This window comes from Rhodnius prolixus, unplaced genomic scaffold (genome assembly GCF_049639745.1).
Source record: "Rhodnius prolixus isolate KJV_2025 unplaced genomic scaffold, Rpr scaffold_4, whole genome shotgun sequence".
NCBI classification, from domain to species: domain Eukaryota; kingdom Metazoa; phylum Arthropoda; class Insecta; order Hemiptera; family Reduviidae; genus Rhodnius; species Rhodnius prolixus.
Genome location: NW_027411614.1, coordinates 3896765 through 3922827, shown reverse-complemented (window position 1 = coordinate 3922827; position 26063 = coordinate 3896765). Strand labels below are relative to the sequence as shown.

The window sequence follows — 26063 nt, the reverse complement described above, 5'->3', positions numbered from 1 at the left end:
AAATTTGTAATTAGAATAGGTAGTTTCAGATAATGACATATTTTTAAAACAAAAATATACTTTATATGAAATATTGTTGTACGAAAGAATAAATTATGTTATTTGGAATAAGAATTTTTTGGTTTTTAAGCATTTCATTAAAAAACGCTTTATTCTTGGATCAAAACTCACAATCCTCTCAATCAAATTTGTTATTATTATTAAATAATTCCATATCGTTAATGTAGGCAAGTAGGCAAGCAACAGGAAATCTAATATTGTCAGAAAGTAAGCATAAAATTACTGCCTGCTGTAAAATAATTTAAAAATCAATTTCCACGAACAACATTTCTAATACAGTGTGAAGTAAAATGATGAAGCCTACAGAAAAATCAGTTTAATCTGAAGAATAACAGAATATTGGATTTTTCTACTTTACCTAGATGTAGCGATCATTTTCATTAACTCTTATAGTAAGTTTCATCAAATTTAAGCATAGTCTCATTCAAATGCAAACATAAAGTCAGCCCTTGGTATTTAAACTTCAAAATTGGGCAATTTTGTTAGGAGAATGTTTCAAACCTGAAAAATAAATAAAAATAGTAATTAATACAATAATTCTGTTGTGAAGTACCAACAGATTTCTCCTTCTTGAATTATTACTCGTCTAGGAAGGTGAAAAAAAAAAAAAAATGTATAATAGCATTTCATTTTACGAACATTTCCTTTCAACTTTTAATATTAAAATTAATAAATTGACAAGGATTTTGATTTCCCTAAAGGCGTACGGAATTTTATTGAAAAAAAATGTTCAATTTTATCCAAATTTCTTCAAAGCGAAAAAGGAAAAGTTTAGTTAGGAACAGTTTTTCTTTAGTATTTTCGTATGTACCATAAATACCCATAAAGCGCAAGAACTCCAAAAGACAGCCGCAGGTGGAGAGGTATTAGACCTACAGGTCTTTGCTCTGCACCAAAGAATGGAAACGCTCTCGCTGATTGCCCGACAACTGCCAAAGTAATCCCTCAAAATCGGCCCAAATTTGGACAGTAGGCACCTTAGACTAGATCGCTAACTATACGAACTAGTTTTTACTCTTCTACTTTTATAACTCTACCAGTCTCAGATATTTCAAATAAATTTGGGCAGAGTGTAATCGCATATTTCAAACTATTCATACACAACGTTTCTGCCACAATTTACATTCTACATTTAAGGCTAACAGAATTAATGATTATTGCAACCTTTTAGTGATGGGTTCAACGAACTCACAGGCAAACTCAACATTAATTCATTGAATACTCTCTAGATATTTTAAACATTCAAATTCTAGCACATCGACTTGCACGAGAATTACTCACTTGATTTACATTGACTTTTGGATTTATGGTCCTTAGGTCATAAAATATGATGATTGTAGATTCCCATTAATTTAATATTTGTTCAATTTTACGAATTGTAGGTACAGAAACTATACCTCAAGATTTTTCTTTTTCCACCTACACTATTATTAAGAACGCAAAAAAAATTTCATTGCATTTTAAATGTTACTGATTTAGTAAAAATGATAGCACATTCGTCCTTTTGATAGTTTATGCAATTTATATGTTATAGTGAAAGGAGTAGACAGAAAGAACGAAGCTCCCAGGTGAAAAGTTTGCTGTCTGCAGCTATAGGTCAACTGGCAGCCCGGCCCCTCACTTGTAAAAGTAGGTTGCTCAAATACGAACGTGAGGGGAAATGACAGTAATCGTTCTCCCTGGTGATTTTCTATTTTCTGAAATATTTAGCATTGTTTATTTAGAAAATATAACATTTTTTAAATTATAAAATTAATTTATAGCCACTTTTTTTACTTTCTCTAGCTACTTATAAAAAGAAGTTTTGTCTTAATTTTAAATTTTCGAATTTAGTTTAATGTATGTTCGTTTCCTATACTCTCGCTTAAAAGCAAAAAGTCGGACATCTCATAGCAATACTTTATAAATTAGGCCATTATCTGTTTCTTGATATGCCATTTGGTAATCCACTGAGAATGATTTTATTTTATTTTTTTCTTGGTATTTAAGGCACGTTAACACCTGAGGTTACTGGCGCCCGGAGCTTTTTTCAGTGCACTGCCGGCCTCCGACAGTGTTCTCCCGATACAGACTACAACTGTAACAACAATGATCTGTAACAAGCTCCTAAGAAGGGAAAATCTAAGGGCCAGCAGCTGGATTCGAACCCACGATCTCCGCGTTGGAATCCAGCATTTGCTAACTACTCAGCTAATTCCTTTCCTAATATTATTAATATTGTTTTAATTTTCGACATTTTCTAGAAGAGATTTAACATTGTACATTTTACGAACAGTTTTTAACATCAATGGTTATGATGATGTTGCTTAAAGTTGAACTACACAAATTTTACACTACCCTGAAGATGGTAATAGATTTACCGAAACGTTGGTGAAATGAAACAAAATTTGTGGGTGAATTTATTGATTGACCGCACCTCAATACTCTCAAAATTATCGAGTCAATTTTTTAAAATTTAATTAAACCAGATAAAATTTGTCTTTTCTATCCTAAAAATGTTTTCTCCCGAAAATAGTCTTTTTTGAGTCAATGTTTACACGAAGAATCGCAGCGAGCCAAAATTGTATATTGCTATGTAATCGTGTTGCTTACTTACACGCCAATTCATTTTTTTGTTTTATAATTCGAAGACTGTATTGATGGATGTCCTCGACCAAACGTATTTGCACACCTTCGTGATCTCTTATTCTTATTTGATGAGCAACACATTGCGTACGAATTGTGAAATAAGGAGAACTAACGTGGAGGTTATACTTGACTGTAGATGATCAGGTGGTTGTAATGGCGACCTGTTACCACAACCACCTTGATTAAGTTTGATTATTTGATTGTGCTGATTATATTTTTGAATTTGGTTTGTACGATTTTCTTTGAACTGTGAATGAGTTACAATGGAGATCTATAACTTCTATTTTATGCGTTTTACTGAACGACTACTTTTAATGGGATTTGGGAAACAAGTGGCTCCAGACTTCCCTGTACCAAGCTTCTGTACCCAGAATAACTTAAGACTCGAGTTTCAATAACCATCTTCTTCTTCTTCTCTGGCTCTAACAGTACATTAAGGAACATTTGGTCCTTCTCGACCCAACTTTGTCCACTCTTCATTAATAGCAAATCTCCCCTGGATCTTACAGCAGCTTTTCCAAACCTTTGTCTACATCATCGAGCAATCTCTGAATCACTTTGTGACTGCCCTTCCACGCTCCTCCCAAGTGAATAATAAACGGCTTACTTGGAATTCGATTTTCTTCCATTCTTACAAGATACCTACCCAATCCACCTTAATCTTTGCTTTATGCCGTACATGATTAGAGACAGCATTTTGTAATGGAAATATTCCAAATAAAGCGTTAGTTAAAACAAAGTTGATATCCAATAATTTTTTTAATGATAGCAACAAATTCAAACTTTCACATTCATATGCAGCTGAGAGAATGCGATTTAACTCAATATTCTAAATATAATAACGAACTAACCAGTTCATGCACCGCATTATGCAATATTAAAGGCTAGACTTTCAACAGAAAACTGAATGCAGTTAATGCAACTGTTATTTAAGTAATTACATCTTTTTTGACTGTTGATCGAATACTAATACAAAAACAGGTTTCTACCAAGATTTAGTTTTTTAACATCAAAAGAAAAATTTTGTCTTAAGTGCACATAAAATATCAAGTTTACGAACTCGTTATAAACCAGTTCCCTAAGAAAACCGAAGGTTATAACGAATTTGAACTTTTTGCGATTTTTTCTTTGTGAGTTATGGATGATATAGTCTTAAAAACAAATACGACTTGTGAAAACCAGTAATTCGTATTTGGGGGACCTCAAATGGAACGGTTTCCAGTGAAAACTTGAAGTCTGAAACATGCTGAATTACAATACTCTCTACTTAAGAGAAGTTAGAGAAATTATTAAGTTTGTCAGTACAAACTGGATGAACTATGCATTACGTAATTTCTAGTAGATACGTACATTGTATTAAACTTATTTTTCGTTTAGTATTTTATTGTAAAGTGGTTCTACCTCTTCTTTTACTGAAGTTCATCTTTTCATAATAACATGACACCCGTTATCTTGTTAACCTACTTTAATCAGTACGCCTTTACACAATATAAAATTGCTATATAAAGTTTAAAATGAAAGAAAGATCAAATGTCAGCTAACTAAACTGTGCGCACAGGAAATAAGGTGGCATTAAAGTAAAAAAATTTGATTGCTAAAAATACCTTTCTTTCATTCACTATCCATGAAATTGTTCGTTGCTTGCCTTAAGAGTGTCAGCAGGAGGACACTTACTATTTTGCCCTGCGCTCCAAGTCATTCGGAAATCTGCATATACTGTTAAAAAGATATATTGGACCATAAAACACTGCAATTCAAACCTTCCGCGGGATCGCGACAAAAATCTAAATACGAAAAGCGAAAGTCGTATGAGTTTTCACACCACATTTGTGCTTCCATTCTAAGATTAAGGCAAAGGAATAAGAAAAAATAACCGAATATCTGCAGTAAGGATAAGCGAGGAGCAATAATCCAATTTTTGAACTTGAGTTTGTAGCTAATATATTTTTGAGATAATCTAAAATATAAAAATATCTTTTAGGTTTGTTATTGAACATGAACCTGAACATCGATATAGTACATACATATTGAGTACAAGCAAAGGGAGCCAACATTTTTCAACACAAAACAAACTTTCAGATTAATTCGGTAACACTATTTTTTCGATCTTAAAAGGCAACAAAAGTAACCTTTTTTTAGCAAAAACTCAATATACTAAGTAATAATACTACCTCTAATGAGCTAAAGAGAGTGTAAAAATGGTTTCTCTCAAAAATCCTCTCATCAAAAATTCTAGAAAAAAAGTACAATGCAACTTTTTTTTTTACAATTGTGGTTGTTCATAGTATTCAGGAAAACACCTTCAATTAATCTGAGTTTAATCTGGCTGGCCAAGCGTAAAATATTTTTCATCTAGAAAAGATACAAATGGCGATTTATTACTGCACCTTTTATTTCTTGCTCAGAAAGCTATTAGTAAAAAAGAAAAGCGGACCACAGTCAAGGTCATTGGTCCGCGGGAAAAATAGAACTTTTCCGAAATTTGGAGATGTCTTTTTTTTAAATAATAAATTACCAACATCAAATTTATAGTTATTCAAGTAAAGTATACGTATTTTGTTTTGAAACTATGAGGATTATGTTATGACTAATAAAATGTAAATTATTTCGTCTGAAACTGAATATACCGCCTGCTGTCATTTCGTCGCGCAGCCACAGCATCTTTACTTTATAAAGACACTCTACATAAAACTAAACATACGTATAATAAACATTTCTAATTGCAATTTTAGATTTAAACTTTTTTACTTTGCTTTGTGATTAAGCTTTAGGATGCTGATTCATATTCTGCATAAGTATTGTAGTATGAGAACATCCTTGGTAAAATAATATTAAGAAACAATCTATAAAGATCAACAAAAGAAGTATGTTTTTTTTTAGAGAATTATGTAAAAAATAATCAGCGTCATTAGTTAAATATTGAGATATTATATTAATATTAACACATACTAATGTATCGATTGACTCCTATATAACGATTTGTAGTTTGAATGGAATTCTTCAATCACATATTTCTATTAATAGTTCATGCATATAAAACTATAACATAAATATCTGTAACAAATAACATGTTGTTTCACCGAAGATGTTCTGAATGAACATTAAACACATATGGCTTTATCATTCTTCTTTAGCATTCCAAATCTTAACCACAAAGCAAGTAAAAAGTTTGAATTTAGTCTTCATCTATTCACATTTTTAACTTTTTTAAAAATTGGCACACGATCCTAAATAGGTTCGCACCCCATGAAACAGTGATTAGAATATGGTGAGAAAAAAATCTAAGATGAAATGATATATCATAAATCTTGGTTAAACCGATTCACGTAATTAATTTCTTTTGAAATATCTTATTTTTTTTTGTACAACTATAGAAAGTAGAAATTACCATTAAAAAATATTGAAAGAGAGAAGAATAGTGCACCTATCAAATAATGAAGATGACGAGCATAAAAAAAACAAAAAAAACTTTCAAGTTACCCACCCACCTTATAACTTTCATTGCCCATTTCTACAGAAGTGAGAAGTTTCCATCTCTAAGAATTATAGGGTACCAAGAGATAAAAATCATTTATATTATTATCGTAACGTGAGAGTGGAAAGTGTTATTGCATTTTACCAATCACTTATTATACAACATTAATTCCACAATTAATGTTAATTTATTCACTTCCTTACTTTACAAAATTTTATATCGACAAAAATAAATATGCAAAATAAATAAAGAATAATCGATTTATAACATGAAAATTATTTAATTTTTTTCTTCTTCTTTCTCTCACTGATCCAAATCTAGTAAATTTGTAATAAGAATGTAAAAAGTAAAAGATTAAAAATTTCCTAGCCCCAAAATCTACTTTTAATTTACAATCATACTTAAATTATAATTACTAGAGACTATCCTAAAAATGTTTAATGCTTTTTGTAAACTAATAAGTCTAGCAGTTACATATTTTTATTTACAGAAACGTTCCTAGCGTAGAGAAGTAAGTAAATTACTGATAAGACAATCCTCAATTGGCAATACCTTACTAATAGAATATGGTGGTTTACCACAGCACGGGAGATAAGAATTAAGGAGAAATTCGTCAGAGAGAGGCGAAAAACCTACTAAGAGAAAACAAGTAATAAAATGTATTATTACGCTTATAATTTAAGCATTGTATGCAATTATAAATTATTATCAATTATGTAAATATCGTATATAATCTTAAAAATCTTTTATGTATTTCTTCACTATAAGTAAATGTTCATTGATTAAAGATATGCCCAGTACGCAGTATGTTGAATGTACTTGTGTGATACAAAGTGGCATTTTTTTTGTGGAAAATGTTCCACGATTTTTGAAAATAACTTACAATACAGAAAAAAATTACTGCCAAGGTGACAAGATATTGACAGATTATGACATAACTTCCAGTCCTTTTGCCTCTCTTCGTGTGGATTACCTGAACTATTTAAAACCTTATCGGAGAGAATTCCAAAGTACGGTTACAACACCTTTGCTTTTTACTTCAAAAGCTGAATACAAGTTCAAATTTAGCCGGCTGAGTCATTCTTCCAATTTCACCCGAACCAAGCATTTGTAAAGTTTCATAAAGCTTTTTTTTTTTCTTTTTTTTTTGTTAAATGAAAAATGGTACGTAGTCAATATAATATTTATGGAGCGCCACGGTAGCCGAGCGGCTAGAGGCGAGGCCTGCGAAGCTAATATGTATTGTGGTACTGCGTTCGATTCCCGGTCTTAAGCCTTGGATTTTATTTAATGGTTAATCGAAGAAATTTACAGTAAAGTATGTTTGCTAGTCGCCTCCGTCCACGACACCTGATTGGTAGTTGGACGTTAAGCCCCGCCGGAAAAATAGTCGATTACTTTTTTTTTTTACTATAACATTTATTAAATAAAAATTATATGAAAAATGCAAGTTCTGTGAGAAACCATAAACTTTGTGCTTTCTGTGCCAACCAGCCAGAATCAAATCAAGGTGGGTTATTTGTAGTGTAACATTAGCACGCATCAATTACCTTTGTAGGTAATTACTAAAGGTAACTACCTCTGAAGGTACCTCTATATAACACTCTCAACTTGTAACTATTTAACTATTATAACTATTAACCATTGACTATTTAACTATTATAACTTATAAAATAAAAATAAAGCAATAATCCAATAAAAGGATAGCCTTGAAATTAAATTACTATCAGATGATTAATTTTCCTATACAATTTTCATTTTATATTCACTTTACTCACTGCTCAAAATTAAAAAACATAAAAAGTTTATCTATTGTAATATAGTAATAATTTAGTCTAAATTCAAATCCGAATAAACATTTAAAAATAAAGACTAAGTAGTTACAATATAAAGCTCACTTTTGAACATTTTTTAAATGTTGAAAAGATTTTCACTAAACATTTTCTCCGAAGGTTTTATAAGAAAACTCATGCAGCAATTCGACAGCATAACATTATCTAGCAATAACAAGTAGTGCATGTGTAAAATTTTCACAACTGAGATTATACATGAAGTGCATAATAACTTCTGAAATCACCAGAAATGGAATAAATGTTTCTAGCAAATTTCTGTACGTTAAGCGTTTTTTAACGAAGAAACTACAACGAACTCATTTTAAAGTTCAAATGGTAAATGCGGTTAAAAGACTATCGTTTTATTAGAAACTATTTTTTTAGGATAACTGATTTTAGAAGAATTCTAATTCTACAGGAGCAAAGAATGAACTACTAATAATAACAGATTTGAAGAAAGCCATCAGGTTTTAAATTTTCCTAGTCTTTAAACCAGGAAAGAAAATCGCCCATATATTATCCAAAATTAAAAGTTCTTCAATAAATTAACTTAACAAATGTCTATTATTCTTAATGCTCGCCTATGTGAGCTTCAATTAAATACCTTGGACATTAGCAACTGCAATTAAAAAATTACATAAAGAAGTATTCCTACGAAACGTGCATTAAAAAAGAAATAATTTTAACGATAAGTGATGATGGTAATGTTGTAGTAATTGAAACAATAAAAAAACAAAATAAGAAAAATATTTCATTTTATGAAAATTTACTTTCAGGAAAATAACTATTTTAATTTTATTGGAATCTAAAACCACGAGAATAAACAAGTCTCTGGAATGGTTTTTCCCTTGCGTCAATTCCAGAGTAAAACTCTGACGTTATCTGGTTCACATTAAAGCTACTTACATTAACTTGATTTAATTTAATGATATGGAAAACTTCTTTTTAATACTTTAATAATTTTAAGATGAGTGAACGGTAATGCTACTTTTTTTCAGATGAGCTTAACCAACGTGGTCGGAGCCATATAGAAAACGTTACTTTACTATAAATTTCTCAAGTTAATCATTAAATAAAATGCAAGACCTTGGCCAGGAATCCAACATACAACCACATTCCGTCTTACTTTGCGGGCACGCATTTAGCCGCTCTGATTTCGGCGTATAGTCTTCAAATTTGAAAATTTAAGGCATATAGCCTAACTATGAATTTTTGCCCACCTCATATGATAATGTTATATTTAGTTATATGAATGACAGGGTTAATTGATGGGTATACCCTTCTCAGATTTACCACACCTCTAAGCCCTATTCTAGGTTATTATCACACATACACTCTCACAAAATACATCCGCAAAGCAATCTATAATCAAAAAGGCACAAGGGAACCCCAACAGACATTATAAAAAAAAACTAAACCAAGCATAATTCATAAGAACCTGCAGAGGATATATAGAGTAGGGCGACGCCACAGGCAAATCTGGCTATCTGTTGTATAATACTCTTCCTTATTCGCTCACACTTTTCCATTGTACCCTAAACAGACACCTCATTCTATTTAAAAACCTGACTTTTAAGTAAGCCACAATAGATCTCTTAAGTCGCAGAGGATATGGTATTAAAGTCACACCATTTACACATTTAACACCGAAAATCTCTTTAACATTTTTTTTTAGAAGTTTAGTCATATTTTTTTTTATATACTCTCAAAAAATAATTTTTAATGGATGGTAAATACAACGTTAGGCTTACCTCTGTTTTTTTTTTTAATTTAGATTGAAAGAAGCACTGTTCTGATGTCTACAATATAGCCTCATTTCTAGGTAAGCTCACATGGTTATATAATCCAACATGCATTACAATATATGCTTTCCTCCAATTATATTTACCTGCAACGTAAAGACGGGACTAAACGTTTAATTACTTCTATTATTTACATGTACTAAAACAATAGATTGAAAAAGTGGTTGTGTTCCGCCATGCTGGATATCACTGATTTTATCCGACATATCAAGCATCTTTTCCTTATTTGTAACCGGTTTTCGGTCTTTATTCATAATCAGAAATTGATTCATAAACAATTGTACAGTTTTTTTTCCATTTACAAACGTCATTGCGGACTAAAAAAATTAAAGGTGTTTACTTTTAATATATGGTTAGTAGAGGGAAAATGGCCCTTATACAACTATCCTACCGGAGAGTTTTTATTTCGTTCAAACCTTCTACGGCATCTGCGTCATTCAATTATCGAGAAACTTCATTATACAAAACGTTCGAACTAGTATTGGTTACATTGGCTAAAGAAACAGTTCGCTTATCCTTCTTGCAATGATAGGATGACGGTTCTGGAATGTTTTCTACCAAGCTTTACCTGGTAGGTTATTATTGAAAGGGTTCGTATATCTAGTTTTTTAATAAGTTGCCACACACTCATCAGTAGATGGCTTTTACTGATGGGAAACCCAGCTCTGGCAACGGACGTGATCCACAAAACTAAAAAAAATCCTCTTCCGCAGAGGAGAGTACTGTACTTGGCCCCATTCGTCTGCTGAATGTAGATTTATCTTTCACTTTGTACAGTAGGGTAACTCGAGCGACTGGGTGCTTTTTAGCAGTTTTACTAATTGATGTTCCTTGACCTACAACTACCTCCCACAGTTAACAACACATTATTGGCATGAAATTTTGTTCACTTATATCCTACACTTTACTGAGTTATAAGTTATATGCTGTAGTTTCCTTGGGTACAGATCCATAAGTTGAGAAGATATTGAGAGTTGAAATTTTTTTGGGTCATGGTTTTGCTGTCAAATGGAGCCCTTATAAATCCCACAGTAAACAACAGATTATTCGTATGAAATTTTGTGCTCTTACACACTATATTTTACTGAGTAGTATGCTATAGTTTTCTTGAGTACAGATCCAATAGTCGAGAAGATATTGGGAGTTGAAATTTTTTTGGGTCATGGTTTTGCTGTCAAATTATAACTCCCACAGTAAACAACAGATTATGAAATTTTGTGCTCTTACACACTCTATTTTACTGAGTAGTATGCTATAGTTTTCTTGAGTACAGATCCAATAGTCGAGAAGATATTGAGAGTTGAAATTTTTTTGGGTCATGGTTTTGCTGTCAAATGGGGCCCTTATAACTCCCTCAGTAAACAACAGATTATTCGTATGAAATTTTGTGCTCTTACACACTCTATTTTACTGAGTAGTATGCTATAGTTTTCTTGAGAAATATGCGTGCTATGACATACAATAATTTAATAAATTATATTATATACATTATATATAATAATAAAATCAATGACCTTATAAAAGATAAATGAAATGTAACTTGTGAAGTATAAAGCAAAATAAAACGTTAATATGTTTAAACCAGAACATGAAATATTTTGAATAATAACTATGAATAAACAGTTGGGACTAGCCACTAAAAGTAATTAAATACATTATTCAACTTTCTCATAGACTGTTATGGTTTTATGCCGTCTTTATTAATAAAGAAAGTCAGTTTTTGTCATACTTTCCAAATAGATATCCATTCATCCATTCAACTAAACAATAGAATGAAAAATTATGAGTTTCTTTTCTACAATCAGTAATTCTTGCATCCTTAGTCTTGAAAGATATTTTTTTAACGTGGTACTTTGATTGTGATGCTGTGCCCTCTATTGGTGCCAGACAATACATTCAACCTGTAGCATCTGCAAGCGATGAAATTATTCTCTCAGGAAGAGCCGAGTACAAAATAACAGACATGACAATCCCAACATTTCCTCATTCGATTTAATTGAAAGTAAAAAAAAAAATATTTATTTTAAATCTCTCCATTGATGAAGAAACAAAATTTAAATTGTAAATATAATACTGCGTGGAACATTATACTGAAAACTGTTTGGAAATTGTTTTTCTAGAAATCATTTTAAAATGATTGACGAAAACAGACAGATTTACGGCAAATTAATGGAAATCCGATAAGAAAATATAAGTGGAACAAAGTAAAATAGGAACAGAGTGAGAATGGGAATGAGACAATTAAGAAGCCTTCAGTAACCCATAAGACCTACTAATACCTCATAGACTCCTCTCTTCACAACTACTAATTTAGAAATTGTACGTAAACCCCCTCAGCAAAAAGAGGCATTTCTTTACAGCTCTCAGTTAGCCATTATTTTATACACTATGTTCTTAAACAGGTAAATGCCGGGCTTCTGTAGCCTGATGCGGAAAAACTATCTGGTGCGTTTAAATAAATTAAATAATAAATTTCCTTCGAAAATGAGTTGGTTTCCTTAGTTCTTCGATGACCAGCTAGCAGACCCCCTAAGACCCATAGGACCCTTGGTTCATACTCTCTGTCTTAATCCTTTGCGAGGATCTTTGGCCTTTTGATGGACATTTTATCTGCCCACACTTCTTGGCACATCCCATACTAACGTGAAACTGAATTTATAAGAAAAAATTAAGTGTTAGTGGTTAATTCTACAAAATATTTAGAAATCTTATTCAAATTTAAGAAAATTCTATCAGGAATTTTGAAAAAAAAAGGCGATAATATAAACATTATCAAATTAAATAGGCAGACGCAACCTTTTATTGTAACCTTAAAGGTTAATAAGTCGTGGATAAAAAGGTTCCAATTTAAATGTAATAAATAAAACAAAAGGAGGGGATTTCAAACCTTATAACCATAATACTGTTACGTTAATCAATAAAACTAAAAAATAATTATTTTATAAACATCCTAACAACCATTTCTTATTTAATGTAACAATAACTAATAAACTCTCAACAAACCTGGAATTTTTACTTAAGGTTTAATTGTCCCTATTATAAATAGAACAAAGGTGAAAGTGGAAGTGCAAGTAGAGTGTTAAAAGTTACGAAGAAGAGAAGTCAATAACAAAAATAAAATCGTAACGTTTATTTTATCCACCAATAATCCAAAATTAAAAATCCATTTTTCTGGAAAAATATTTAATATACAAACAGTAGGTATGTGCAGTGACGCAATCACAATGGTTTTCCAGTATGAAAATATTCATTTCACTTACATCACACCACTATCACTTTCTTAATAAGATTGTTTCTGAGAATATTCAATAATGCATGTTTTTTTACGCAACAAAATAAAAATAATTAATTGAATCATTTATAATTGACTGACAGTCATTAATAATTAAGTAATTGAGTAATTTCTTTAAACTTATGAGTCTGAAGTTTAAGGACGGCACCAAGGCTGAAAAAGCAGTGGCAGCCGGCTTGTACGCCACTAATCCGAGTTCTGATATCTTAGTAAACCTATGCAAACTGGTCACAGTCCTTCAGACAAAGCTAGTTGCAATAAATTGGTAAACTACAAACGAGATTAAAAGCGATCATCAATTCAAGAATCGCAATTTTCTCAAACATTTAGACGGTTGTTCTGGGCAAACACTACCTGTTTCGATTACATCTATATGTAACCCATCAAACGGGGTCACAAATTCGATTTCATTTGGCATCTCGGACAGTTCCTTGTCAACTTCTAATTTAAAGAAATAAAATTCAAGAAATCTCCTTGCCATATTAATTTTATCAACAAATTTATAAAAATTTAAATAATTAGTAATATTTCCCATGGGAAGATGAGACATTCATAAATTTTTAAAAAGGTATGTTTGTCTAGTACTTATCCTTCTATTAAAAGGAAATAAACACAATAGAAACCAAGTAATGGTACATCATGTGTTATTAAAAGAGAAGTCATTTATTTACAAGGGCATTACAGCCACAAAAATGAATTAATTTACACTCTTAAGTTTATCACTATTCTAATATAATATTATGACTCGACAAAATAATAAAAGAGAAAAAAAATTTTGTCTAAATCCATCATTAGGTGGACGAGGTTATGGACTGTGTTCTTAGTACAAGGTTTTTCTAAGATACAATAAAGTTATCTACGTATTTATATTTGAAATTAAAATTTGTATTCAAAACCTAATTATTTCATGAGTTTACCGGAGTTTCATATATTGTATTCCTATTTATTTTATTAAACCTAAACAAATGTAAGAGTTTGATCGATCGACCTAATTTTTCCATTTTTGAAGTCGTGTACTCAAAAACATAATACACGTACTACTTTCAAAAATCACTTTGTCTGACTCAGAGGACCTAAATCGAATATATCTGTTGCAAACTCGATATAATAATTTGTCACGATCACAATACGCCTCTCTTACGATTGGAAAGAGAACTGAAAATTATGATGAACTGTACCGGTACACAATAAAATGAATAAATCATTATTGAAACATAACCTGATTCAAAAATCAGGTTCTTTCGAAATTTTTCGCCAATACTTTTTACATTCTCTAGGTAGAGGAACACATAAAAATCCCTCTAGTTTGGTTCCTTAAATTTCACTAATGGCAGTGAGAGTCCAGATAAAAGGCAACCTGAAGTACAACTCTTACGAGTATGTTTTTAAAGTTCTTGACGTCACTAGGAGTCTTGTTTGTTAAAATTAAAATGCAAATACAATTAAAATGGATGTTATTTTTCTTAGTAGCATAAGTTGTAAAACTAGCTTCTGAGCAGTATTTGAACAGTCTTGAAATTTTCAATCTGGAGAAGAAATATTTTGGTTCACTACTGAAGAGAAAGTTAGTACGAATTAAATTATAATTAGATTACTTTAAAAAAAATGATCACACGGAAAGTGAAAACAAAAGGAGAAATATATAGTAAAGTAATGTGGGTCCGCCATCTGGAAGATAGGAAAGCGTTGTACATCTTTTGAAAGCCACCAGGCGACAAAATACATACCTTTCAAAATACAGCGTACTACGTGCATATCGAATTATAGAACTGGGAAAGTCTTGAACATAATATACGTGAGCGTTTGTCAAAGCCTCAATTGATATCTACTACAGAATGTTTTTTTTTTTTTAAGGTGTACTTTCATAACTGTTGGACAATTATCTAAAATTGATCAATCACAAGAATTTTGAATCTGATGGGTCAAATTCCTAAGACAGTATAATTCTTTCTGCAGTAAAGTGATAACAAATCAAGTATTATGAAATGATGCAAGATCTTCACTTCAAATTTAATAGCTAAAAATTATAACAATCCTCGATATAGGAAATGTATTAGCTGATTGGTTATGCACTGGATTTCCATAGGGAAAGCCAGGGTTCCAGCCCAACTGACTATTCTCTTCCTTGCAGCCTCTTACAGCTCACTATTCGATGAAATGCTGTTGTCTGTAACTAGAGAATAGTTGAGAGGCCGGCAGGGCACTGAATTGTTTCAGAACCTAGGTGTCCTTCTCAGATATTGACGTGTCATTAATTAAAATAAAATATAAACTCCCTGAAAGGATTGGGGACTAATAAGCCCGAGATAAATTTTAATGTCCAAACTTTTCCCCTTTTTTTCAAATTTAAGTAAGGCTTATGAACAAAAGCGAAAAAACGTTTTTAACAGCCGTGTAACCAATTGTGCGTACGAAAAAATATATGTGTATATAAATCGTTCTAATGGAAATACAAATTTCTTTGTCCCTTAAATCCGAAAAAATGTTTTTAAATAGTGTTGTGTGTTGGAAATAGGTCAACAGTTAAAGAACAGCAAAAATTTAGAAAAAATCTTTGATATTCTTCTTTTCTTTGTGGCTATCAAGTGATCGAAACCTTTGCCCAACACGAGTTAATGAAGAAAGTTGAACGAAGGCCAGAAACCTCAGAATTATTCTGTCCTAAAAAACAAATATGTGACGGCAATAGGAATTATTGTCAATTCAGTTCTTTCTTTACTATTATTAATTTTCCAAAGCTTTCGATCTAACTGAAGATATCCTAAAAACTGAAATTGGCATTCTTTCCTTTTGGATGAATCAATCAGCCATTAAATAATAAGAGGAATATAATCTACAAGTATATGAAATTTCCTTCTCATCAAAATCAAATAAAAGTTAGTAGTAAAAGCAACTAGGAATTACAAGAAAAACAATTTTAAAATCATAATAATGAGCTCACATTATCAAAATGAGATAACCTAACCAATAATGTATCTTCTCAACTAGTTTATTGACCTGTTGACAAGACCTAGACTGTTGACTAACAGGCTGTAATTCTCTAACTGAACATTATGAATACCTATATACTTGCTCATGCCCCTGTGACCACAACAATATTGACCATTTGAGATAGTTGTCTGAAAAAGCAGTCATTATTTATATTACCTACGTTCACATCATTCAAATTAACTCAATTATAGTTTAGAATAACAATTCGGGCGAAAATCAAGCGCTGCTCTAGGACCTCCCATCCATTCTAGAAACTTCCATAAAACCCTTGAAGAAATTATCAGATGGTAGGCAGAAAAATAAACGTACTTAGTTAGTAAACAAAAAATGAATTTTTAAGTACTACATTTATACCTATATAGTAAAGTAAACAAACTATTTCGCCTAAAACCTTTTTGATATAACCATGTACAAAAAAAGCTCCTTTTTTGGGGTTCAAGGGACATCAATAAAGTCTGATGAAAACTCAATTACGAACATTGTGCATGAAGCGCAATAGTTCCTTCTAGACAGAACGAAAGAAGGTGAAAGTCTACAGTTCTTTGAATGATTTATTGGAGTCAGGCGTTGTTCCACCTTACAAGATAATTAAATTAAACCAACGCAAAAAGGAAGCAACAGTATTCAACAAAGCGTATCTTTCCAGTAAATAAGTAAATATCTCTTAGAATGTTTAAAAAAAAAAAATCTGTAAGAAACGATTGCCTTTCCTTATCTGTTTTTAAAGAATACCCAACAGTTTACTGAATAAGAAGTTGTTTTTTCCATTCTCTTACTGCTAGGAAGACGTTTTGCAATCATAACCAATTTTTAACATTGTTTTCTCAGGAAAGGCATAGTTTTGAGATCTCTAAGCACAAAGATACTTGTTTTAGTATAAGTACCTCAATAATCGCAAGCAGCTCATACGTCAAATTCCATTTAGGTACCATCGCAAGTTTTTCGACAAAGTGCATTCTCTGAGATGATTTAACCACTATAATGTTTACATCCGTAGATGTATGGATGGAATTAGCTCAGCCTCTATCCTAAACTTAACAAAAACTTGGTCATTTCAAGTTGATGTAAGAAAAAAAAAGAACCATTTTAATCAATCAATATGTGAAATGTATAGCCCAGATTTTAATGTGAACCAAAAAACTCAGTATCTTTTCAGCAAAATAATATTTGTAATATGCAAAACATTTTTCTTTTTTACAAATCAAATATCGATACTGTTGGAATATTCGATTCACATAACAACAGGAATGACCTCTTTTTTCCATTTCAATGAGCAAATACTTTCTTTTATTTCATTTAAATTTAATTCTTAACAGATTTTAATTAACCTACAGTCTTAAGATATATCATTAGCCAAAGTGAAAAAAAATGCAGTATTGGAAAACTTATTGCGGTCATAGTTTCACGTTTTTCGAGATCTCTCAACGTCTGCAAATCGAGGAAATTTATTTTCAAAATGTTCTGTATGTAAGAGAATCCATTTCTATCAGTTTCCCCATTACAATATACCTTTATCTATCAAAAACTTGACGAAATATGCATTTGGGGCTGCACCTTGCATGCTTGTCTTACTTCAAAGGAGTCAAAGAACTATATTCTCCTGAAGCATTTCAAGAATGTTCAAGCTTCTGACCAAACTTATTTCGGACTAACACATCCCAAATTCCTTTAGACTTTTACCAGAACTATGAACTATGATCACAGCTGTAGCATTATGGCAGCCGACAACTGTCAAAAATTGGAAAACTTCTCAGATGAGCAATAAAAATAAAATGAGTGATCTTATTCAAATTTAACATACTTTCTAGAACATTAGATCCACATTGATGTATTGGTCCAAATTAAAAATATTACTTGTAAAAAATAATCGTAAGGAACTCTGAAGCATTTAAAGATTGTTTACAACATTGACTTCTCAAAGGCTTCAGAGGAATGCTAAATTTCTGACATAAAAGCTATGTGCTGTTGTCTCACAATCTATCCTTTATGGGTAACATTTTATAGAACTATTTTCTTCCATCCAATTGTTAACTTATAACTCTAAAATATTTCAATAAGTCCTTTAACACAACAAGCATATTAATAAAGCGATTTAATAAGAAAATATTATTTTAAATTTGAAAGATTAAAATTTCACCTAACATAAAAGAAAAACGTTTAGGTCGATTTCTTTATGAGAACTGATCTACTTTATTTTTGAAAACTGGAAAAGTAACAAATAAAAAACAGTTCGATTGAAGTAAAGCGTCTAAACTTATAAATTAGACATGGATTGCATTTTTGTTTTTTTAAAGAGAAAAAAATACAAATAGTGTCAATTGTCGACCTTGCCCTCAACTTTTGTAAAGATAGGTTTCTATTGTCAACCTATTTTACATAATTGTGGGAAAACAAAAAAAAAAAACATAATTCATATTTATCGGTTTCACAGGAAATTTACCAGGAAATAGCAACGATCAATAAATGTTCTGAACTGTACAGTTAATCATTATAGCAGAACCAATATAAACACTAACTCAGGATAAGAGATGGTGCTTAACAAAGTTTTTTAGCGGCCCAAAAAAACTGTTATGTTCCAGCCTATCTATCTGAAAACTACAATCAGGGATCTTTCAAACTGAATCTTGAAATAAAATACAAAATTAATTAAAAAGTTGAACACTCTAACGTTTTTATTTTAAAATTGCTTCAACAAAAGATTGAGATTAATAACCTCAAAAAATAGCCTACTCCTACTTGCTAAAGAATTAAGATCAAAAAGGTTCTATTTTCCACAATTGCCTCAACAAATCAGAATACGGAATTTATGTTACCACTCATGCAATAAAAGTAAAACATTGGTCCTTTTAAAGAGCTTTGGAACAAAACAATTGCTTCTCTTTTTTTGTGATAAGAACAATATAAAACAAAGAACCCTACAAACAAAAAATAGTAGTTTACTCGTAATTTTTGAAACTTTTCTCTGTGGAAAATTGAATTCGTTATCATTCCCATTTAAAAAAATAAATAAATAAATACTCTCGTAACGGGCATATTACCTAAGCAATATCATTGTAGTCATTCAACAATGTGGAAGTAACTTATATAATTTTTCTCAATCTTACAATTCCTAAAGAAATAATTCTAGATGGAGATGGATATTTTAAATGTGTACGTCAACAGGTAAGTTTTTTTTTACGCATTTGTAAACGCCGCCGCTATGATGTTGAAATTCGACTTTTTTTGACAACATGTCGAAAGACCAGCAAAGTTTTGCTTGATTTTTGAAGAATTCATGTAAATAGAAAGAAAAAAAAAATGTGCAAACGTCGACCAGCTCTCCTACGCCTTGCAAAAGAAGAAGTGAGGCGCTGTGTTACATCAACCAGTCTAAAAACTGAACTATTGAGTTAACTCTCTATTTTCATCTCTGCTTCAAGTGAATTTTAATTACTTATACAATAGTGGCGCAGTAAAGGTTGGTTAATAGTCTTACCCAGAACAAAAAAAAAAACAACAATAGGTACAGATAGATCTTCTGCATTGTCATTATTAGATACACGTAAATATCAAAGAAAACGTTTTCCTTAAAATGTTATTGCCTAATACCTTGATAACATCAAACATGTTCCGCTAAAGTTTCTTAGTTCCATTACGATGTACACCATAGAGTAGTAATCAGAGACTTAATGCAGAATCCTGTTTAAATTACACAATATAACCTCAAAGCGCATCCAACCTGCAATTTTCTTTTAACAAATCTACCAATATTTCTTTTTTTTAAAAAAAATAATAAACAACATTGGTAACATACAATTTTAAGATATTGGTTTTTGAGTTTACTATTTTTAATTATTGTGTTTTCACCCAAATACACTTGAGGTTCTTTGAATGGAAAAAAGTTATCTATATTAGTGATGGGCTATTTGAGCGGACTCGTTCCATTGGAACGAGTCCGATGGTGGAACGAGTTGATTCAAATCCCTATTTTTAAAAAAAGTGATTCCGCCCCGCCCCAAAAAATTTAGGCAAATAAAAATGAAAATGAGGCAGCAGAAGGTTTGGAACGATTAAACATAAGAACAAATGTCACGCAATTTATTATATTATTATATCATTAAATGTTAGCTTTCCCAGTTAATAACAAAACTATATTTCTTTAACACACATTGAGTACTATCCCTAATTTCCAATTGCTCTGATAAATATAAAATTAACAACGTAATACAAATATTAACACAAAAATAGGCTAGTCAAATATAAATTAAAGCAATGCAGTTTTGTCATTATCTAGCTTGACCACTAGAAGACTGGAGTTAACTTACTTCAAGAGTATTCAAGGTAGAGAAACGGAAATGGGTAGGAAATTATTCCATAAAAATTCTAACCCTTCAAAATTATAATTACTCATAATATTTATTAACTAAGAATTGAATATCAAGCTTTTAAAATATTATCTTATTGTTTTACAAAAAGAAAAAGCTGTGTGCTTAATCTTAAACTTAGCGCTGGACACTCTTACTCTCATCTTCATTGGCGTAAGCTTGAACGTGTACATGTCAGCTAGACGGTCAAAGTAAAACTGGGCCAAAATTTAGTATTACCTAACTGGTTTACTTAGTGTAGTATCCCTCCCACTCTATCACCTATTTCACAAACATTCATCGATTGAAAATATTTTTTAGTTAAATATTCGTTTCATTGGAATACAAAAAACATTATAACGCTTTCTTAAGATGATTTGAATTTTTAAAATTTGTTTTTGTCCATTACTCTTATAAAATACGAAGAATTTCAAATAAAATATAATATACAAACACAGAATGATCTAGTGTGCAGGTGGAGTCAGTCGTAGTTACCATGACAACGGAACCGTTAAACGACTCCGGCCCAGCTCTAGCATTTTCATTGGTTAAATCCACTGGAGTTGGTGGAGTCGAATCCGGAGTGATTTAAATCCTTTTGAAACCGGACTCGTTCCATTTTTTCGTTCACTGAATCTAGCCAATAGAAATTGCTGGAGCTGGAACCGGAGTTGTTTAACGGTTCCATTGCTATGGTAACGAGGACTGACTCCACCTGCATACTAGATCATTGTGTTTGTATATTATATTTTATTTGAAATTCTTCGTATTATATAAGAGTAATGGACAAAAACAAATTTTAAAAATTAAAATCATCTTAAGAAAGCGTTATAATGTTTTTTGTATTCAAATAAAACGAATATTTAACTAAAAATTATTTCCAATCGATGAATGTTTGTGAAATTGGTGATAGAGTGGGAGGGATACTGCAGTAAGTAAACCAATTAGGTAATACTAAATTTTGGCTCAGTGTTACTTTGACTGTCTCACGGTCATGTACACGGTTAAACTTACCCAATGAAGATAAGAATAAGAGTGTCCAGCGCTATGTTAAAGATTAAGCACACAGCTTTTTCTTTTCGTAAGATAATAAGATAATATTTTTAAAGCTTGATATACAAGTCCTAGTAAATAAATATTTCTTTATTTATGAGTAATTATCATTTTGCTTGAAGGGTTAGAATTTTTTTTATGGGAATAATTTCCTACCCATTTCCGTTTCTCTACCTTGGATCCTCTTGAAGCACGTTAACTCCAGTCTTCCAGTGGTCAAGCTAGATAATGACTAAACATCATTGCTTTAATTTTTATAATTGACTAGTCTATTTTTATGTTAATTTTTGTGTTACGTTGTTAATTTTATATTTATCAGTGCAGTTGGAAATTAGGGATAGTACTCAATGTGTGTTAAAGAAATATAGTTTTGTTATTAACTGGGAAAGCTAACATTTAATGATATTTTTTAATGAATTGCGTGACATTTTTACTAATGCATAGGGTAAGTACAGAGACCGGAATCGGTGAACGAGTTGTTGGAATCGATTCCAACCCTGGAACTGATTCAAATCCAACGAGTCCAAAGACGGACTCGTTCTGCCCATCACTAATCTATATAAATTAAAATTACTCTCTCAAAGACATTCAAACGTACCAAAGTACTCAAACAATAACATCAAAATTGGATACGAAGATAACTAATAATAAACTAGTATTCAGTTTTACATTTTGTATTTTCAGTTTTTTTTTTCGATTTGCTCAAAAACTACCCATATATTTAAACATTAATCCTAACAGAATAAATCTGTAACTGAAATATTTTTACCAGAAATATTATTTCAAGACAATTATTTCATTTTGAAAATTAAAAAACATTAACAGGATTGGGCGAGTGTAGTACAATTGTACAGTTCCTGAACCCTGCGCTCGGAAAATATTTTGCCGTATAATTATAAAATAACTAATATTTTGATTTCATTTTGAGATATTATCTTCCCTCGTATTTATTAAGATTACTACGGTTAAAAATTAATTAATCACGTTCAGTACATGATTAACTGAAGTTAGAGAAATGAACTCATATTATAAATTTTCTGTTTATGAGTGAGTAATAATGTTAAATGGTAATAGCATAGTTTTACTTCTTCTCTAGGACTGAAAGACCTTTTAAACTATCTGTTGAAAGTAAGTGTAAAGACAGTGGACTGCACATTGAACAAGTCCATTAAACAAGATATCTAGATTTATCTAGATACAAAATATAGGGTGGCTAAAATAATCAAAACGTTTTTAATATTTTGCGAATACTTTGGAAAATCAAATTTAAGGTACGATTAAAAGTCAATCGGATACGCGATATTTTTTATTGTAACTTTACTTAGAAATGTTTTTTTCGTCGCTTCTTTAAAAAATCATTTTTAATATGTTGCAAAAATTCCAAATTTTGCACAAAAAAAAAACCAAATCTGGAAGAAAATTCACTAACGAACTAGAATACACGTGAGAGTTAATTAATTTTTCTTTCCGGTTTCTGGGTTTTCACAACTTCTAAACGTATTTCATTTCATTAAAATGAAAAGATATCCACTTTTCATGGATTGCCGCACCTAGAAGCTTAACTAGAAGGCTTTCTTCTTTCTCTTCTAAAGAAATGCATCCATTAAAATCCCAATAAAGAAATATTACTGCCAAAAAATGAAAATAAATAAATGAATAAAAATAGAACAAAAACGAATGCTAACAACCCAGTTTTCACTGAGTATTTGAACCAGTTTTTTTAACTTTTAGAATTTCCAATTTAATTTCAAAAATTTCCTTGAGTCATTTCTTCCAGTGAATAGTTAAACATTATAAAATTTATTTCAATTTGTGGCGGGTATTGATAATGAAGCGTGAATTTGAAAGTGGGAGATCCCTAGTTCGAATACCACAAGCACGTCCACGACTCCTAATTGGTAGTTAGACGCTAAGCCCTGCCTGAAAAAATAGGTAATTATTTTACTTTCAATTTAACCATGACTTACTTCTACTAAATTATTGTTTTATTATTTAAAAATACATAACTACGATTTAGTCAGTGAGCTTACTAAACACATAATGCTTCAAAGATTTTGATGAAAATAATTGCACTAAACTTCTCAACAGTTCATCTAATATTTTGAATATCAAGCTTCTTTTTTTTTTAACAAAAAAATAAACAAGGTTTATCAATTAAAAATAAAATGTTTAAATAATAACCGTTTTATACTTTTATTTTACCTACGTTTCTACAATAATTTTGTAAACACAAGACAAGTGTTCACTCCATCATAGTCATTATTTAGGGAAAAAAAACAAAAAAAAACACAAACTTACAAGAGAATCTGTTGTACGGCAAAATATTATACTTCTAATTAATAAATTTACATCAAACATTTAGAAGAGTTACTAATCCTTAATTAACGTTGTGTTAAGAATATTTTTTTAAGTTTAGGAAATGATTTGCGGTTGATTGCCCACCTCTATGTAGTACTACTATCAAACCTGGAAGTAGTGGTTTCGTTTGTAGAGCAAGATCTACATTCACAGTTTAAAAAAAACAAACAACCAAATACAAAAAACACTGGGAAAAAATTTAATACAAAAATTTAGGTTATGGTTGTTTCTATGGAATTATAACTCTGTAGCTGTAAATTATTGGCTTAATTTTTTCGTGGGAAGTAATGCCCTCAGAGGTCGAGAGTTATTTACAAAGTGAAGAGTTCTTTGCATTTAATATTCGGTAAAGTCGCAACAATAAATTATTTATTCGGCGAATAAGTTTTATGTAACAACAAAAGATGATCAAATATTCAATTGAGATGGAAGTCTTCCAAAAGTGGTTCAGGTAAATACCTTATTTACAAATTTTTTATTCATTTACAATAGTGACGATCCCTAAAATGAGTACAAAAGATCGTTAGTTCGTGGGAATATGAGCTTGGGAACTTTGAAACCATCAAACTAGGAAAAACTGCAATGCATAAGAATAATATTGATATTTGCATAGACATAGGCGGAGGAACATGTCCTGAAAAATATAAACTATCTGTCAGAGATTCCTACATCCCACCAATTAGAAGGCATGGAAAGCATTGTCTATCGTAAGTCATTCTGCAAAGGGAGGTGAGCTACCCAACGGATATAGTTGCTTTCAGAGTTCTTAGTAAAAAACAAGTGAAAATTATGACAGATACTGTCAGAGTCAGCATCGTATTTGATTAACCAATTAAGTGGGTCGAAAAAGCGAAATCTAAATATCTGCACACTGGACTACTTAAACCATTCAAAAGATGTTAAGAGAAGAGCATTTTTCAGTCTTTGAAGTATTTTGTTACTCTAACAATGGAAGATCCTACAAAAGATCTTATAGGAAGCCTTAGGAAACCTTATGTCCTACGACAGTTGGAAGAATCAATAAGAAAAATTAAAAAACACAAGCGTAACTATGTATGATGAAATCATTTCTTACAATCTGGTAGGAACGTCCGAGGCGTACACTGGGATTCCGAGTGTGTCAATTATTCCTTACAGGATAATTAGTTTAAGCTGCTCTTGTCAACAAAATTTAGACAAACACGATATGATTAACATCAAATGTATTAACGTCGCCTTGAGGCGGCTAACTTATGAATTGGCTTTTATTCGTTGAAGAAAATAAACATCCAAAGACAAAGCTATATATTCTGAAATTTTTGTGAGAAGGCTTTACTTCTTCGAGGCATCTAAAAGTAACAGATTCCTTCGAGTAGAAATTTCTATTAAGCTAGTTCATTCAGACGAGCCTTTCTTGAATTTTAGGAAAACAAAAATGATGAAAAAGACATCAAAATTCTAATATTTTTTGTTATTACTTAATTTAATTAAGCCCGTATTAATGTTTTTGCAACTTCGTCAAATAATGCAACAGATGAAAACTAAATTACTCAATCGTAGATCATTCTGAATCCAAAGGTAGGTGAGCTACCCAACGGATATAGTTGCTTCACCTACTTCAAGTACACCTTGCTGTATTTGTCCGGCGAAGATAGTATTGACATATTACGTGTATATAACGTCCGGAGACTGGCTTGAAGTTGTCGAGGGCCTATGATCTCAAAATTATAACAAAAAATATAATTTAGCTTTCATCTGTTGCATTATTTGACGAAGTTGCAAAAACATTAATTAATTAACGTTCCAGTATGCAAAAACTTGTTTGCTAATAAACTTTGTTTCGTAAAAAAAAAAAGAAAAAAAGTAGAACTTTACAGAAAACTGTCAAATGAAAATTTCGAAAATAGTGATCAAATTAAAAAAGAAAAAAGTTCAAGCGATTAAAACTATTTTAAATAAATAATATGTATTAAATATGATTATTGCCAACCTGTTGAGCTGCAGTATGCTGTTCACTTGAATTGCACATAATAATTACTATATAATTAAGAAATTAAAAAAAACAACAACAAAATGGAGAAACTAACAACCGAAATAAAAAAGAGTACAATATTAAAAGTACCGCTACACCATCGAAACTTTCTTCACGCGTATCACCGGTACGACCAGCAGAGAGTGACAAGATCGTTCGCCAGAGAGCGCAACTCTTCTGTAAGGTAGTAGGCCGCCAAGTAAAAGAAGGTGGCGTTC

The 26063-nt window shown here is 31.1% G+C and overlaps 1 protein-coding gene and 1 long non-coding RNA gene across 3 annotated transcripts in view; both read right to left on the bottom strand.

Moving 5' to 3' along the window:
- The window catches only part of LOC141456164 (long-chain fatty acid transport protein 4-like), a 61697-nt gene extending 35690 nt beyond the window's left edge, over positions 1-26007 (bottom strand). The window contains exon 1 of one of the 2 annotated variants that reach the window (XM_074131885.1): positions 25804-26007. In XM_074131885.1, coding sequence (XP_073987986.1) covers positions 25804-25842 — 39 coding nt within the window. In that variant the 5' untranslated portion in view covers positions 25843-26007. Of the gene's footprint in view, positions 1-2656; positions 2684-25803 lie in introns of those variants that run through there. The other variant, XM_074131886.1, reaches the window with a different exon arrangement.
- LOC141456188 (uncharacterized) lies at positions 23192-24050 on the bottom strand. Its single transcript, XR_012459641.1, has 2 exons — positions 23919-24050; positions 23192-23396 (listed from the first exon to the last, which is right to left on the bottom strand). It is a non-coding gene; the product is annotated as an uncharacterized lncRNA (long non-coding RNA).
- Positions 26008-26063: the final 56 nt, after the last annotated feature.